Source organism: Amblyomma americanum, chromosome 1 (assembly GCF_052857255.1).
Source record: "Amblyomma americanum isolate KBUSLIRL-KWMA chromosome 1, ASM5285725v1, whole genome shotgun sequence".
Classification (NCBI taxonomy): Eukaryota; Metazoa; Arthropoda; class Arachnida; order Ixodida; family Ixodidae; genus Amblyomma; species Amblyomma americanum.
In genome coordinates this window covers 509,186,840-509,204,225 of record NC_135497.1, presented here as the reverse complement: position 1 = coordinate 509,204,225, position 17,386 = coordinate 509,186,840, and the positions used below count along the sequence as shown (strand labels likewise).

General features: G+C 48.2%; 1 protein-coding gene across 1 annotated transcript in view; it reads left to right on the top strand.

Moving 5' to 3' along the window:
• The first annotated feature begins 4,963 nt into the window (after positions 1-4,963).
• LOC144106693 (uncharacterized) overlaps positions 4,964-17,386 on the top strand; it is a 170,514-nt gene continuing 158,091 nt past the window's right edge. The window contains exons 1-2 of the mRNA XM_077639535.1: positions 4,964-5,050; positions 17,102-17,237. Coding sequence (XP_077495661.1) covers positions 17,192-17,237 — 46 coding nt within the window. The 5' untranslated portion in view covers positions 4,964-5,050; positions 17,102-17,191. The remainder of the gene's footprint in view (positions 5,051-17,101; positions 17,238-17,386) is intronic.

Sequence of the window (17,386 nt, the reverse complement as noted above, 5' to 3'; positions counted from 1 at the left end):
GGAAGCCGAGCCATTTGGAAACGATTCGGCATAGTCGTAGGCAAACACAGCAAGCCTAAAACCTCGTGTCCCCACCCATGTGATGCATCTAGGCAGCTTTTCTTCATGGCTGAAGTTTCCTCATTTCCTTAAGAACCTGAGGAGCCACTTAATAAAAGGCCAGAAGATATATCTGCTTGAAGAATTAGTGAAAAAGAAACAATTTGCCAGGAACGTAGTGTAAATCGAGCCTATCAAGACACTGAATGAAATTGACGCCAATGCAGAGCTAAAGCTAGCGCCTCACCTTAAGGCTTCTTCAGTAGATCCAAGCCATTATGACAAAATGAAGGTGGGGCCAGCTTTCAGCCTCATGAACAGTGACATCACTGCTGCGTTACGCTTGTTTGTAGAGAAAGGATCAGTTGATAAGTCAGCCTTAACAACTGCATAGTTTGTTGAGATGATGTTTCGTTGGTTCCGTCTGATGACTTCAAGAACAACAAAACTGGCACTGAGCCATTCTGATGATATTGAGTATGGAAAGGCTCTTCAGTGTTTCGAGGAAACAAATGCACTTTTCGAGAAAATTTCTATTACTGATGATGAAAAGAAATTTTTTTGGAAGCCAGTGCAGACTAGTGTCATCCTAGCAGCATCATCCATGTTACAGCTGCAGGCCGTGTTTCTTGAGAAGTACAACTTCAAGCTCCTGCTTCTAAGCAGGTTTAGCCAAGAAGCCCTTGAGAATCTTTTCTCGACACTACGGTGCAAAAACTCTGTGCCCCATGTTTTTGAATTAAAGTGTAAAGTTCAAGCTGCTACAATGTCTAAGTTTCTGCGGCCAAGTAAGAACGGCAGCTATGCTGAAGAGGAGGATAAACCAGGCGAAAACAAGATGTATGTTGTCCATCCATCTGACCTGCTTGACATTGAAAATTTGGAACATGAATCTTTCGAGTACCTTGCAAGGTATGTTGTCGCGCATATGAAAAAATTAAACAGTTTCCAAGCCTATCTTGAAGCAATAAGCAGCTCGGCCGAGGGCAACAAGCTAACCATGCTAAAATGGTACAAAAAGAAGCCGGCACTAATAATCCCCTCAACAGCTGTTTTGCAGTTGATAGTGACGGCTGAAAGTTATGTACGCTTGAATGAGGATGGCTAAATAACAAACAGGCTGTCTACATCTATGCTCCAAAGTAGCATTCAAAGTGCTCTGCACTTAGGCAGTTGTTTCCCTACGTGCCATGGCGCATCAGATGCACTACCTGCAACATTTTGGAAAACCAGAATGTCAATCCTCGTAAAAAAAGAAGCCTTATCCTCTAGAAAAAATTCAAAGCTCCCAGAAATGTGGCAGTGTAAACACTGGAATGCATGTTGCTGCCAGTAGCATTAGGTAGTGCACTGAGATTCCTCACTGCTAAATTTGATGTGAAAGCACTACTCGTATTATCTCTGTCATGTGACCACTGGCAACAACTTCTACTATGTCCTTTAGGGGGACAAAAAGGAGGAAGTTGAAGAAAGGAAAAATGTGCGTCTCTGCCGTGGTGTTATGACCCCTTTAGGAGGTGGCCACATGAATTGCACTGTATATTCACTAGAAAAAATAAATAAAAAGGAGGAGGTTTAGAAAAGGAAGGGCGTGCTTTCGTATGGCCTACTATGTCCTCGGCCCTATGATAAACCTCTACTATTTCTTGTGACTTACTCATAATAAGTCTAATATATCAGAAATATGGTCTTTCCTTTAGTACTGCCAGAGTTTGACAATTTGAACTATTTGCTTTACAAGAACTTGTTTATTTCAGCAGAAGTGTTTATTGTATGCAGAATTTTCTGTCCACTTGGCAGGATTTCCTAACTGTATTATGTGCACTGCGCATGTCAATAAACTTATTATAAGGTGCCCACATTACTCTGTTTAAAAACAATTCTTCTATAGTCACAGCTACAAAATATGAAATTGTGACACAGCATTTGGATCAATAAGAGCATTGAAATCGCTGCTGCTAAGTTACTAATCATAAAAAGAAAACTGTAAAACCGCCGGTCAGTTGCATGCACGGGCGCGCACACACACACGAGCAAACAAACAAAAAGGTCACGCAGACGAAGTTTCACTCAGTTCCTGAGCCGCGTGATTAGATCGCGTTAGCAGCAAGAATACTCCATGGCACGGTCCATACGGCCGATGTAGAATGTAGCTATAGTTGCACAGTTGAACACAGGGGCTGAAACACAGTCTAGTGGTGGGGTAACAACCGCATTACGCCACACAGTGAACACCAAGAAGAACTGTTGACACTCATTTGCACACACACGCACTGGCGACGTTGTTTACTTTCCGCGAGGATCAGCGAAGTTAAGTAGCAGGTTTTCCAGTGCAGGTGACTATCAGCCTTCTTTTTACGTAAAATTTTCGTCTATAGTAACTTCAATGTGTATCCAGCACACGTATAAGAAAAAAAAAGCCACAGAGCAACGAAACCAAACGCACCCAACTGCCACGGCGGATAGCGTGAAACACAAAACAAACTCGTCTCGAGTCGTCTTCGGCTGCGACTGTGTTGCCCAGCGTCAGAGACTTCGACTCTTGTCTAAAATGCTACGAAATAAATATTCTTCGCTTTTTTAAAATTCTTAGAAGCTAATTTTAGTCACAAAAGTGTCACTTATTTCGAAAAGCGCAAGCAAACAAGACCGAAACATCCGGAATGCAGGCTACGAAGCATTCATCCTCTCTCGCGTTCTTTTAGGACGCGTTTGAAATTCAAGGACAGACATGTTTTTTCTACCTAGGTCTCCTTTTTTCCGCTTTTCCAAGGGCTAAGGTACTGGAACGTTTTGTTCCCTCGCATGTGAAGATAGGTTCCCCGCTTATGAATACTTCGGGCCATCCATGGTTTAGCCCGGGCGTCGTCTGCTACACAGGAAGTTTTAGGTGGCGCGCGCGGCAGTTGTCTCTACCTTTAAAATTATAGAGGGATCTTAGGAGCGGTAGGATCGCAGCGCCACGGTCGCGCAGCGGAGACAGACAGGAAACACCCACAGCGCGCAGGCTGTACAAAGCGCGCGCCGCCGCCGCGACTCGTGCCCGACCGTGGCGGCGATGAATGAGGCGCTCACATCGGCAAATACCTAAAACCTCGTTCATCGCCTGGTTCGTTGCGGCGCGTCTAGTTTTACCGCTGGCCGTGATGAGGCGTTAGCATCGCAGACAACCCGCTCGCGGCAGAGAGATTGAAGTGCGCGCGAACCAGCAGCACGCACCTATGCACGTAGTGAAACCCACATCTGACCTCACACTTCGCCGGCAAGGAACGCTGGTCGCCTTGATTTTGTAGTTTCTGTATACACAGGAACATTATGCAGCGGAGACAGACAGGAAACACCCACAGCGCGCAGGCTGTACAAAGCGCGCGCCGCCGCCGCGACTCGTGCCCGACCGTGGCGGCGATGAATGAGGCGCTCACATCGGCAAATACCTAAAACCTCGTTCATCGCCTGGTTCGTTGCGGCGCGTCTAGTTTTACCGCTGGCCGTGATGAGGCGTTAGCATCGCAGACAACCCGCTCGCGGCAGAGAGATTGAAGTGCGCGCGAACCAGCAGCACGCACCTATGCACGTAGTGAAACCCACATCTGACCTCACACTTCGCCGGCAAGGAACGCTGGTCGCCTTGATTTTGTAGTTTCTGTATACACAGGAACATTATGATTTCGCCTGAACGGCCACATTTGAGTCGATGCCCAGGCATGGAAAATATAGGAGGCTATGAGCAAAGCCATCAGCTGCCTTCTCTGGCATGAAAGGCGCAGGCGTGGCCAATGACGAAGAGGCCAAAGAACGGATGGAAAGATAATCCATGCACAGAATGCTCGGAAGGAGGCGGGTGAAGTTCTTTCACGTGAAGAGTGCTAGGTTGCATCCGGTCCGAAGGGCTGACAGCTACAGAGCGCCTGCGGGATCTTTCACGTTCAATGAAAACGGCTAGCACGTGAGCGCTGACGAGCGCAGGATGCTCTAACGACGCATTTCTCCTTCAGGTACTTGGGGTTCTAAGCGCTTCACCCTGAGCCAAGAAAACATGATCTAATGAAGTCATCGTTGCGAAGATTATTCTATTCCTGATTCTGTTCCGCGGTCCACAATTTTGTTATTTATATGTTTTTGCATTTTAAGTATGAAATTTGATTATTTACTTTTAACTAATCATTTCAATAGACCTGAATCAAAATTTACTCCGTTTTCCACTGGATGACCAGTAACGGTAGTCCACTGCTTTGCATACAGCCACGTGCATTGAATTTCTTATCATTATATTACTTGCGAAGAGACGAGGGTGTGGGAAACAGAGGCAATGAGCGCATGCGACGAGTACGTACACTAAACGAGCATATTGACTGCCATAACCAACTGTCGTGAATTTACAGAGTAGTGCCCGTGCACCTTCGAGGCGTTGCTTCGAGTTACGTGAGCAACCGTGAAGCGTTCCCAGTCAGTGTAGCCGAACTTCTTCACTGGCGATATGCATCCTATAAATAGGCGAAAAGAAACTGCGGACGGTGAGATCCCTTTTCCCTCCGTGCCCTTAATATCAGGATATCACCAATGAGAATAACGTTAAGAAATAGGGCCTCTTGTTTTACGTAACGCCTCTGATTGCGCTGTGCTTTTGAATAGCAGCGAACGCTACTAAAAGTGAAATACAAGACCAGAAAGCGCGTCGAAAGGCGGCGCCACGGTGCGCGCACAAATGTGCTCAGGGAAACAAACGAGACAGGGATCAAATGCTGCGTTGAGACGTTTCGTTGGACGTTGTAGCCGGTTTTTATTGCGAATAAAACAAAAAGACGCTAGTTGAGAACAGCAAATAAAAGTCGAGATATATATGTTTTCAATTAAAAAGTCGGCGAGGGCAGGCCAGCTGCGGCACGTTGTCCGGCGCACTGTCTTCAGTTTACGACTCTGAACGAATACCAACCCGCGCTTCAGGATTGCATCTGCGTCAGCACGGACTAGCAATAACTGTGAACCGCATCTGCCACTCAGCTAAGTGCATGTGAGTAAATGATTTCTGTTCGGCAGTTATCGGAAAATATATTCCACGGCTTTTATGCGTCCAACTTTACCTCCATTATCTATAATGATGCATTGTTTATTTCAATCAATATTTTCAGGGTTTACTGGAGCGGTATTGGAGAGTCCTTTGTCCTGCAGGGGACCTAGTTATGCTTAGGAGGATGATCCTTTGGCTCACGGGCGTATTTTTGGCAGCCCGTGGCTCGTGAATCAAATCGAGCGACTTATCATAAGAGTAAAATTAGCCGAGAAAAATGCCACAAGTAGCATCGCCAAGGTTTTGTATATTGCCGGAGGAAACGTGAGGCCCAACTAGACCGACCATAACCAGCGGCCGCCATCTCCCAACAACTTTTATCTATTTATTTACATCAGCCCTCAAGGAATTTTAGAGGATAGTGGGGTTAAAGTAAACTATGCTCAAGCTAGAGAAACGAACTTTCGGCAATAATTACAGGCGTGAAAAAACGTTAATTAAAATTGGCCTTAGAAACCAGAAAGCGTAATTGAAGTTCCACAATGACCTTATCTTATATGCGACAATTTCAACGTTTACCTCCAAATCTAGGGAGACAAGGATACAGACGCCCGCGGGAGGAAGCTTGAGGATTTACTGAGGCCCTCAATTGCAAACAGCAAATATACACTCGGCCAACTTTAAGGAAAAAAAAAACACGCCGCTTCTGGACACGTACGAGACCCTTGATCGCACAGAGCTTGATGGAACGGCGATGGCTTACGTGCGGTTAAAATTGCGCAGTGAGCGATTGTAGATTTCTGGGTGCTTTCCACGTGTTCTGTGAGGAGCATGCCTCGTGTCATGCATATAAAACGATTCCAAGAGAAGACACGATGAAAGGTTTTCTCTGGGTGATGGCAGATGCTTTGTCCCAATCAATAATATGTCCACATAATTCGCTGTGCTCATCCAAAACACAATTTGTAGAAAGGTCATTCCGGGTGCCATTTGTTGATGCTCTTTAAGCCTTCTTCTCAAGTTCCCAGGTCATCTATGTAGGCAGCGTGACAGCTTTGACAAGATATCTTGTACACCACACCAGGGTTCCTTGAGCGTTCTGGACGGTTTTTTACGCGCAATCAACTTTTGCTTTAACATGCTTGCAGGCGCGTACTGGGGGAATCTGCAGATCGCGGTGTTGTGAAAATTCTTCAAAGTGCCTCACCCACCCAAAGCGTGCGGAATACTCGCTCACTTGTTTTCTGTGTTTTTCTGTTGACTGCCAAGCCTCGAAGCGTGAGCGTAGCTCATGGCTCTTCAGTAGTTGTCAGGAGTATCCGTCGTCTTGCAGACCTTGCTTCACTTTGTTGAATTCGCAACGGGATTTTTGGGCGCTCGAGCACTAGGTGTAGGCGCGAGTAAAGAGGAATTTAGCGACCGAACGCTTGTGTTCAGTAGGACGGATGTGCAGGTTGAAAGCTGAGGTTCTTTCCAGTGAGTGTAAGTTTTTGATATACTGAAGTTTCAAGCGTGATGTTTTTTTTCTGTGAACGAGGACATCACGAAAAAGATTTTTCCGTTGGCTTCTTTTTCCACGGTAAACTGCACTGTAGGCTGGATATCGCTAAGATGTCGCGCGGAAGGCTGTAAGCCATTGTGATGTATAACGCTGAAACAGTCGTCTACGTTGCAAAGGAACAACTTCGGCGCCTGGTGAATATACAGACGGCTGCGCTCTCGGCGGCTTCTAATGCGAGCTTAGCGCACATCACGCAAACAGATGCTCCATTGCTGCGCAGAATTATTTCCTCTATGTCTCCGTTAAAAATAAAATACGTGTCATCCAGGCAATATCCTTAAAGGTGGCATAGGCCTTGTATACGTTGAACGGTGCCCTTAAAGGCAATGTGGTGTCCTCTTCAAGGGCTTCCTTGCACACATTGCCGCGAAATCGACTGGCACGCACATGAATATTGCCTTCACGTCAAACGAAACCATGATGTAGTTCTTTTCTATCGACAATTCTTTTAGGTTTTCCAAAAAAATACAGCGGTCTTAAAGTATGTCGCCACTTGTAGAACTAGCAAGTGAAGGACTTGACAAAGGCGACGGAAAAGTTGGCACAGAGGTTAGCACCTGTAGTCAAAAATTGGTCGCAGTGGTATGGCTCGGGCACTTTTGGGACTCCGTAGGTCGCACGAGCAGATAATTTGTAGAAAACAAGCTTTTTCTGCAGGTGTTTTCTTTCAGGGAGCACGTACCTGAATACATCAGATAATATATGATTTTTGCAGTTCTGATTCCATTTTCTTTGGTGATTTCACTGTTATTTTTTGCGTTGGTGCCCAGATATTCAGGCCGCCTAGACATTTTTTCGGCGTAGCCGGGACGGTCGAAAATAACGTCCATCATCATGATCAGCCTGACTGCGCCCACTGCAGAACAAAGGAGTCTCCAATATCCCCCAATAAACCAAGTCCTGTGCCAGATGCAGCAGCCTTACCCCTGCAAACTTCATTATTTCATCCCCCCCCGCTAACTTTCGGCCGCCCCCTGCTACGCTTGCCTTTTCTTGGAATCTAGTCTATTACCCTTAAAGACCATCGGTAACCTTGCTTTCGCATTACATGTCCTGCCCAGGCCCATTTCTTTCTCTTCATTTCGAGTAGGATGTCGTTACCCATGTTCGATACCTGACCAATTCTGCCCTCTTCCTGTCTTTAACGTTACACCTATCATTTCTATTTCTTTAGCTGGATGACTTGTCCTTAACTCAAGATTTTACCTTTTCGTTAGCCTCCAGGTTTGTGCCCCATAGGTTAGTAATGGTAAGATACAGCTGTTGCACACTCTTCTCTTCAGGGATATTGGTAAAATGCCATTCATGATCAGAGAGCACCTGCCACATGTGCTCCACCGCATTCTTATTCTTCTAATTATTCCCCTCTCATGATCCAGATCAGCGGTCTCTACCTGCTTTAAGTAGACGTATTCCCTTACCACTTCCTGGATCTCGCTGCCAATTGTGAAATGCTGCTCTCTTGCGAGACTGTTGAAAATTGCTTTGGTTTTCTGCACATTAATTTTTACACGCACCTTTCTGCTCTTCTTCTCTAGGTTACTGATCGTGCTTTGCCATTCATCCCCTGAGTGACTTAGCTAGACAGCGTCATCAGCCAACCGGAGGTTACTAAGGCATTCTTCGTTAACTCTTCTCTCATACTATCCCCAAGCAACGTCTCTGAATACCTCTTGTAAACAAGTGGCGAACAGCACTGCAACGATCGTGTATCCCTACCGAACAACCTTGCTTGCTGGGGTTTTGTTACTTTCTTTATGGAGGACTACGGTGGCTGTGCAGCTGCTACAGGCATCTTGTAGTATTTTTACACAAAGGTCTTCTATAACATGGTACTACAATGCCTGCTTGAATGCTGAGGTTTCAATAGAGTGAAATGCTTTTCCACAACCTACGATGGCTATATGTAGGGGTTTGTTACATTCTGCACACTTTTATATCTCCTGATAGTGTGAGTATGGGATATTGTCGAGTAGCCTTTAGAAAAGTCTGCCGTTACAAAAGTCACCCGGTGCCTGATCTCCAGCCTGCTTTCTTTCCTTTTTTCATTGAAGTCGCCCATCAGTACATTGTACTGTGTTTTTATTTTGCTCATTGCCGATTCCACGTCTTCGTAGAAGCTTTAGAAAATATGGCCATCATGGCTGCATGTAGGCGCGTAGGCTTGTACCACCTCCAGTGTCTACCTCTTATTAAGCTTAATTACGATAACTGCAACCCTCTCGTTAATTCTGTATAATTCCTATGTGTTTGCAGGTATCTCCTGACTGATGAGGCACTCCACACGTAGTTTTCTTCTGTCCGCTAATTCGAGATAAGATAGTACGTCTCCGCCCTTTAACACTGTATACGCCTGATCTTTCCTCATAATGGTCAATATACAGCGCGAGGCATAAGAAAAGGGACAGGAACAGTGAAAGACACACACGGGCGCTGACCATCAACTGTACTTTAATGCGGAAGCACACATAATATGTAGTCGAAGAAGGAACGGTACATCAAGAAAACGCTGCTCGGTCACCACTGACATGACTACTCTGAAATCCGGTGACTCCGCAGCGTTTTTTGTTTATGCCTCCGAAATAAAATTTAATTATTAGACAGAGCCCATGTGTGTCTTTAACCGTGTCTGCCCCTTTCCTGTGTCCTGCGTTCTATATTCACCATGCAGGACTAACTAGCCGGACAACTTGCTCTTCTTCTCTTAGCCTGGCGAAGCCTCATGACATCCCATTTAATACCCGCTAGTCTCTCGAACAGCCCTGCCAGAGTAGCCTCACTGGATAAGTTTCTAGCGTGAACCGTTTCCACGTTCAGTTTTCGATGGCGGCCTGTCCAGAGGCAGAGATTCTTAGCTTCCTTTACTGTGTCACAGGTCTGACCGCAGCCTTAGTCAGTTGTTTCGCAATCGCTGCGGACTGAGGGCTGAGAGCGCATTGTATTGCCATTGTATTTAATGTATTTATATAGGAGGATGGGGCGAAGTGCTACAGCAGGATGGACAGATTGTGTTTTTGTGAGAGAGTATGCTGTCGGTTCTGGTCACCGCGAGATCTGACCGCACCCGAGTCTGGTTATGCAATACCATCGACACACGGATTGTTTTTTACACGGTGGGAAATTTCGCGGCACCAGGATTTGAACCTCGGTTCTTTTGCACGTGAGGTGCATGGTTTTCCTCTGCGCCATTGCTACCTTGAAATAACGGTAGCGTTGCCTTTGTCGGCGGGTAGGATTACGATCTTGTTTTTGATGGCAACTTTTGTTGGAAATGTTCGCCCATCGCCAGTAAGTATTCCGTCAAACTCTTGGCTATGAAGCCCTTAATGTAGATTGCAGCTGATGACAGGCGCCCAACTTTTTCCCCTTGTCTTCGTACAGCGACACTGATATAACTGTGAGCTCGAAAGGTTTTTTTATCAACGTGGTCAACGTTTCCTGATGGATGCGCATTGATCATGTCACCTTTCTTGTCGACAATGCTGGCTACCCGGGCTAAGAGGCAGCCCGGGCTATGGGGCGGCTCGAGTGACTAAACAGGATAAGTACGGGCATGAGCTAAAATCGCACTCCGGTGACCTCTTCGCCGCCATGAAAAGTCACGACGCTGCCATCACGTCCGCCAAACTGCCTGTGATCTTTCGATCGAAAGTACATTTACAATCAAGGCGGAAAGCTGGGCTAGTTGGTGTTTCATCATGAATTAAAAGACTAGCGCATATAACAGAGACACAGACAAAGAAGTAGACAGGACGAGTAGACAGGACAGGACAGGACAAGGTCGATCCCATTTGAACAACGACACTCAATGGTCTAAATCCGCTAATTCACCGATATACGAAAAAGCTCACAAGAAAACAATGGTTAGCTTTCCGTGCTGGTCTGAATGCTTACACGCCAGTTTCACGAATATGATGCACTGTGTACTATTTCTTGGGAACATCTCACTCCAATACGTGTGACATCCTGACACTACATCTAGGCAGAATAGAAGGCTTAACCGGTGGTTTTATTGATGTAAAATTGGACCTCTGTGCTCTATCCCGATGGACTTGTCGCCTGTCCTGTGGACTCTCCACAATGACCGAGTTTCGGAATGCCCTTGTGCGGCTGCGGAAACGATGTGCTATAGATTCCTGATGGTGTACCCAATCAAATGCTTCAGACCCTGCCTGACTGAAGGTTACGGAGCGTGCCAAGCTTCGTTAATGACTGGTCAGAAGCGGCAACCTCTAGCCAGGTTAACACTGTGGGTGGCACCTGTTATGAAATCCCTGAAATATGCAGTGGAGATTTCCTCGTACACGCAGTTGTCGCTGAGGTCGTGCGTCTGAAAATTTATGAAGTGACTGATTTACAATCTGCTGTCCTGGTGGGCGGAATACCAACATTTCTTTGCTTCATGTATGATTTGGTTCCACTCGCGTCTCGGCGTGCAGGACAGCATCTTATATTTCGTTAGTCACATCCAGCAAAACAAGTGAAACGACCGCTGAAATCTTGCCCTTATTTTTTTGGCGTATCGAAGACCGGAAGCCATTATCGAAGCGAAAGCTTCACTACGCTAGGTAAAGCCGCTCTTCGCGTGTCGCTAGATTTCCCCTTCCCAGAGCCAGAAGTCATGCTTTCGTCGGGTTGAAGTGTCCACCGAGATGTCGAGATGTGAGGGCTACTGCGCCCTTTCCATTCGTCAAATACGTTTCCTTTCCTCAAAACGCAGGCTTTCGCCTTCCTCCACGTAAGAAGACAAGTGCCCTCAGTTGCGTTTCCCCTCCATCGGAGTACCCGGGTTCGAACCCGGGTTAGGTTACGAACCCGGGTACTCCAGCTCAGTAGACGAGCGCCTTTAGCACTGAGCAACCGCGATAGGTACCTATCCAGTGTGCGGAACGCATTCAACGTTGCAGACGCCAAGCCGCATCTACTTGCCCGATGCACTACAGCTTTCGCTCGCCGGATGGCTTACGTTCATTCTGCCGTGAATGCTGTTCTTGTGTCTTTGATGAGCACATCGGGGGCGCCGTGTTGCAGAAGAATACACTCCACGAAAAATTTGCCGACTTCTGCTGCTTTTCCGTTTTGTAGGACTTTTGCCCCAGCGTAGCGAGTCAGGTAGTCGATCGCTATGACGATTAACTTATTTACAGACGTTGACATTGAGAAAGGGCCAAGCAATGCTACGCCGATCTGCTGAAAGGACATTGAGGGGGTTTCAACCGGGATCAGAAATTCTGCTGGTCGGGTGGGAGAGGTCTTTCGTCGCTGATTATCTCGGCAGGTTTCATATAATGCGCGACATCGGCAGACAGTCGCGGCCAGTAATACTTGTCTTGAGTGCGGCGGAGGGTGCGAGAAAACCATAGATGTCCAGCTTTCCGCTCGTCGTAGGAAGCCCGTCGAATTTCTTCGCGGTGACAAGCAGGTACAACAACGAGGTAGGCTGTTTTGTTCGCTGCAAAGTTCTTCACGAGGACATCATTCCGTACACAGAAGGAAGACAGTCCTCCCTTGAATGAGGCGGGGGGTGAAGAAACCTTGCCTGCCAAGTACTCGATGAGGCGTTTTAGGTCGGAGTCGGTGCGTTGCTGCTGTGCAAAAGAGCTGGGGCTGATGGGTTCCAGGACGCCGTTCTCACCGTTGTCCGGCGGCGGCGAATCAACAGGGGATCGTGAGAGGCAATCGGCGTCAGAGTGCTTGCGTGCGGACTTGTAAACGACGGTGACGTCAAACTCCTTGAGGCGCAGACTCCATCGAGCGAGGCGGTCAGTGAGTCCTTCAAATTTGCCAGCCAGCAAAGCGCGTGGTGATCACTGACCACCTTCAACGGATGTCCGTACAGGTAGGGGCGGAATTTCGGCGTTGCCAAGTTGATGGTAAAGCACTCCTTCTGAGCGCTCGAATAGTTAGCCTCCGCCTTGGAAAGGGAACGGCTAGCGTATGCGGTGACTTTCTAGAGCTCGTCGCTTTTTTGAACGAGGGCGGCGCCTAGGCCCAATCTGCTTGCGTCGGTATGAACTTCAGTATCGGTGTTTTTATCAAAATGAGCGAGGATCCATGGTGACTGTAAACGCCGCTGAAGTTCTTTGAAGGCTTCTGCTTGTGGCGCTTCTCATTTAAATGGCACGTCTTTCTTCGTCAGCTGTGTCAGGGGCTCGGCGATGCCCGAAAAGTATTTCACAAATTGTCGGTAATATGCGCGTAGTCCGAGAAATCGGCGCTCTGCTTTATTATCGGCCGGCGGTGGAAACTGTTCAATAGCAGCTATTTTCTGCGGGTCTGGGCGAACACCCTTCTCGCTAATGATGTGGCCTAGAAACAGCAGCTCTTCATAGGCAAAGTGGCGATTCTGTTCTCTGAAGGTTAGGCGAGACGACTTGATGGCGTCTAGTACTGTTCGCAGTCTTTTGAGGTGCTCTTAAAACTTCGAGGCGAAGACAACGACGTCATCTAAATATACCAGACAAATTTGCCACTGTAGGGCGGCCAGTACTGTATCCATTGCTCGCTGAAACTTCTCAGTTGCGCAACACAGACCGAATGGCATCACTTCGAACTCAAAGAGGCCATCCGGAGTGATGAATGCAGACTTCTCGCGATCTCTTTCATCGAACTTAATTTGCGAGTGACCACTCTTGAGGTCCATTGATGTGCAACTCTAGGGGTTGCAGAGCCGGTCCAGTTTGTCGTCGATGCGGGGGAGGGGGTAGACGTCCTTCTCTGTTATGTTGTTCAAGCGGCGGTCATCAACGCAGAATCAAAGTACGCCGTCTTTCTTTCTCATTAGAACAACCGGCGCCGCCCATGGGCTCGCTGTTTGAAGGCTGGATGACGTCGTTCGGAAGCATTTCTTCCACGTGGTCCCGAATGGCTTGTCGGTCTCGCGGCGACACATGGTAGGGGCTTTGACGGAGAGGTCGGGCGTGCTGGTCGGTTATAATGCGATGCTTGGCAATTTGCGTTTGTCGGATCTTCGGCGATGACGAAAAATATTGGCTGCCGCTTCGAAGCAGATTGCGGATCTGGTCTTGTGTGTTCCGGGTCAGGGCTGGGTTGATGTCGAAAGAGGGAAAGTTTTATTGGTCAAGCGAATCTTCTACGGACGGGTCAGAGAGAGCGAAGGAGTCTCCTAGGTTGGATATTTCATCAAAGAAAGCAATCGTCGCTCCTTTTTTAATGTGCCGGTATTCTTCGCTGAAGTTAGTGAGCAGTACATCGGCCTGGCCATTGCGGAAATGTGCTACGGCTCTTTCGATGCTGATTCCTCGGTCTACAAGCAACTGCAAGTTCCACTCGATGATGGCTTTAGCGCTAATGGCTTTCGTGGCGCCTACGGTCACGATAACGCTTGAACAGGGTGGGACGCTCACTTCTTCTTCCAGGACACTGAAGGCAACGTGACTATCCAGAGCTCTCATCGAAGGGATGGCCTCGTCTGTCGAAAGCGTGTACAGCTTGGATCGCAGGTTTATGATCGCCTGATGCTCATAAAGGAAATCCATGCCTAAGATCACTCGGCGGGAACATTGCCGTGACACAACGAAGGTCGCAGGATCTTCGGCGTTTCGCTCCTGAGCAACCTCACCTCCAGAGGTTTTTGTCTTTAGTTTCTCCTACGGGGGCTTGGAGACCTTCCTCGTACAACGACTGCATGGCTGCGGCGTGGCGACGCAAAGTGGGAGGCGGACGGCGATGGTGACCGCGAAAGGCGGTTTGGCGAGTACTCCTCTCGACGCCGGTACTCGTCGATTTCTTGCGGACGTTGGCCGAAGCGTGGTCGTGGTGCGTCGATGGCAAGTACACGAATACAAAAACGTCGGTACGGGCAGTGACTAAGAATATGGCCGGCCTCACCACAAGGAAGACACAACGGTTGGCTGTCGGAAGTCTTCTAGGCGTCGCATTTCCTGGAGCTTGAGCGTCGTTCGTAGGCTGGGCGGGCGGTGAAAGGGAGGCGGCGTATCTAAGAGGGGACGTGGGGGGTGTCGTTGGGGATGCGGAGTGCGTGCTGCAGTGGCGTAGGTCATGGTGTGGGGTTCTGTGGCCGCCGTGGTCCCAAGTGCCTGTTGCACTTCTTCCCGTACCACATCCATCAGAGTCGTGCTTGTGGCTGTGGGGAGGATGGCAGTAATCGGCGTAGCTCCTCTCGGACGATTTCTTGGATAACTTCCCGCAAGCTGTCGTTGGTGGTGGTCGTCGTGTCCGGACGAATTGCACAAACAGAGGAAGGGCGGTTGTATTGCCGACCTCGGATGTGGAGGGTCTTCTCGACCATGCATACTTCTTGCATGAATTCGTCGACTGCTTTTGGCCGCTGGCGGACGAGGCTGCCAAAGAATTGTTCTTTTACGCGGGGCCTTAAACACTTAACTTCCTTTCCTGAGTCATCTCGGGGTCGGCGCGGTGAAAAAGGCGCTTCATCTCTTCGATGTACCCGCGGACGGGCTCATTCGGAAGCTGAATCCTGAACTCGAGGAGTCGTTCGGCTCTTTTTTCCCCACGACACTGGTGAATACCTTCAATAGTTCTCTCTTGAATAGCTCCAATGTCGTTAGGGACGACTCGTGGTTTTCGTACCAGGTACGTGCTAAGCCCTCCAGTGAGAAAAATAGGTGTCCAATTTTTGCCGCATCATCAAACTTGTTGAATGATGCCACGCGCTCAAATTGGTCCAAACATTCGTCGGGGTCTTCGCCTAGGGATCCATTGAAAGTTGGCGGCACCCGCGGCTTTTGCAGTATGATCGTGTCAACATCATTGGCGAGGTTGCGGTGCTCGTAACAGCGCCTTTTCGCTGTCTGGTGCAGTCCGGCAGGGCCCCGAACTCAGGCTGCTCTCCCTGGAGACGTCGGCTGGCTCGGTGAACTGCTGGCTCGTCCTCCAGTGCTAAGCGCAGAGGGCTGGTGTCACGACTTGAAGGGGGTGTCCGGAACATGGAAGGTTACCCTACACCTCCACCAGATGTCACGAAGTATTGACTGGTGTCCAGAGAGCAGAAAGGCTGCGGAAATAATGTCGAAACGAAACTAATAATTTGGACTGACTTGTGCCCCCAATGGTCTGAATCAGTCTGCGGCGGCTTAGCAACAAGCGTTCCCGGGGGTCGTCGAACGGAATGCCCGCCGCTGTCGGCCATGCTCAATTTAAAGCTGGAAGAGAACTTTCGAGATAAAGAGTGCAAAGAACTAAAATATTCTGGAACAACATAGAATCAACTCTGCCCGGATGCAATCAATCGAGATAAATCCGGTCGCGTCTTGCATCGCCAACAAAGCGACAAAATGGCGCATCGGCAGCTTTGAAGAATGAACAAACACTGCAAAGATTGGCGGCAATGTAATCGGTTCCCACGATCACCCATCTGTTACCGGACGACAACGGAGAAAACCTGCGGATCTTCTTGGCTACGTTGTGTGTCATTGGTTCACGTTTTGACGTAGCGTGCTGCGTCAGCGCAGAAAGGAAGTCAGTTTTATTTTCCCTTTATCCCACAAAGCGCGCGTGTGGCTGGTGGTTTGCTCTCCAAGAGAAGTTTGTAAAATTTATCTAAGGTTCAGGAGCAAGATTCATTACGAGGGCGTCGTTTTGCAAAGTGTAGGAGGACAATCCGAACTTGAATTGCCCCGGGGACGAAGGTTTGGTTTGGTTTATAGGGTTTTACGTCCCAAAGCAACTCAGGCTATGAGGGACGCCGTAGAGGAGGGCTCCGGAAGTTTCGACCACCTCCATCGAAATTCGACCGCCGTGGCCGGGATCAAACCCGCGTCTTTCCGGCCAGCAGCCGAGCGCCATAACCATTGAGCCACCGCGGCGGCTCCGAGGGCGAAGGACCCTTGCCTTTCAAGTATCCGGCGAGGTGGCGTGGCTCGGGGTCTGAGAGCTTCTGCTGAGCAAGAGTGCTGCTTCTTCCAGGAAGCCGTGTGTGTGTGTGTGTGAAAAACTTTATTTCAGGGAGGAAGCTTGAGGTAGCCGGAGCAACCTCTCGCAATCTCTAGGTGGGCTCCTCATTACAGGAGCCCATTGGCGACCGCCGCGACTCGGGCTCGGTGGACCAGGGCCTTCTGGCTTGCTAGGTCCGTCTTCATCGCCCCTTTCACGGCTTCATCGATACGGGCTGGTGACAGGCAGTCGGCGTCAGAGTGCTTGCGTCTAAACCTGGACAGCTGAAAAAGTCGCTGATTAGGACTAACCGTGCGAGTTCAGTTACGCACAACCGCGCAGTTCACCATAATAATACTTTGAAAGCTTATGATCAGCTATAAATCTTCAAGACGTCTGTAACACATTATTTTCAGTACGTTCTTAATGCTTGTTTTTTTTTGTTGCCCTCATTGATTCCTTTTTGTTTGTGTATAAGTGCTCCTCATTTCCGAGCTCCTTTATCAAGAAATGCGTGCTTGTGTGAACTATTAACTATGGCGTTGTCTGGGAACACACACTACAAATAAATTTGAAAAGAAAAAAACGTCTTACCTTTACTTCGCTATTCTTTTCAGTGACTAAATGTATGCTGGGAAATTTGCCTACACGCATAATAAAAGCGACATACTTTTTCTTCTGAAGTCTCTCGGCTGGACAGAAGAACTATGAGGAGCATTGTCGGTTATGTGTTCATCCTTGCTGCCATTGCAGGTAAACAAGAAGGCACTTGCCAACGCTTTGCTGTACTTTAACCGATTACACAAATCACTAAACTACTTTCTTTGAGACTTCCTCTGAGAAGAAAATATTTTATTTTTATAGCTGAATTCTAGTGTCAGGCCTGGTTGCATTCGTGAGAA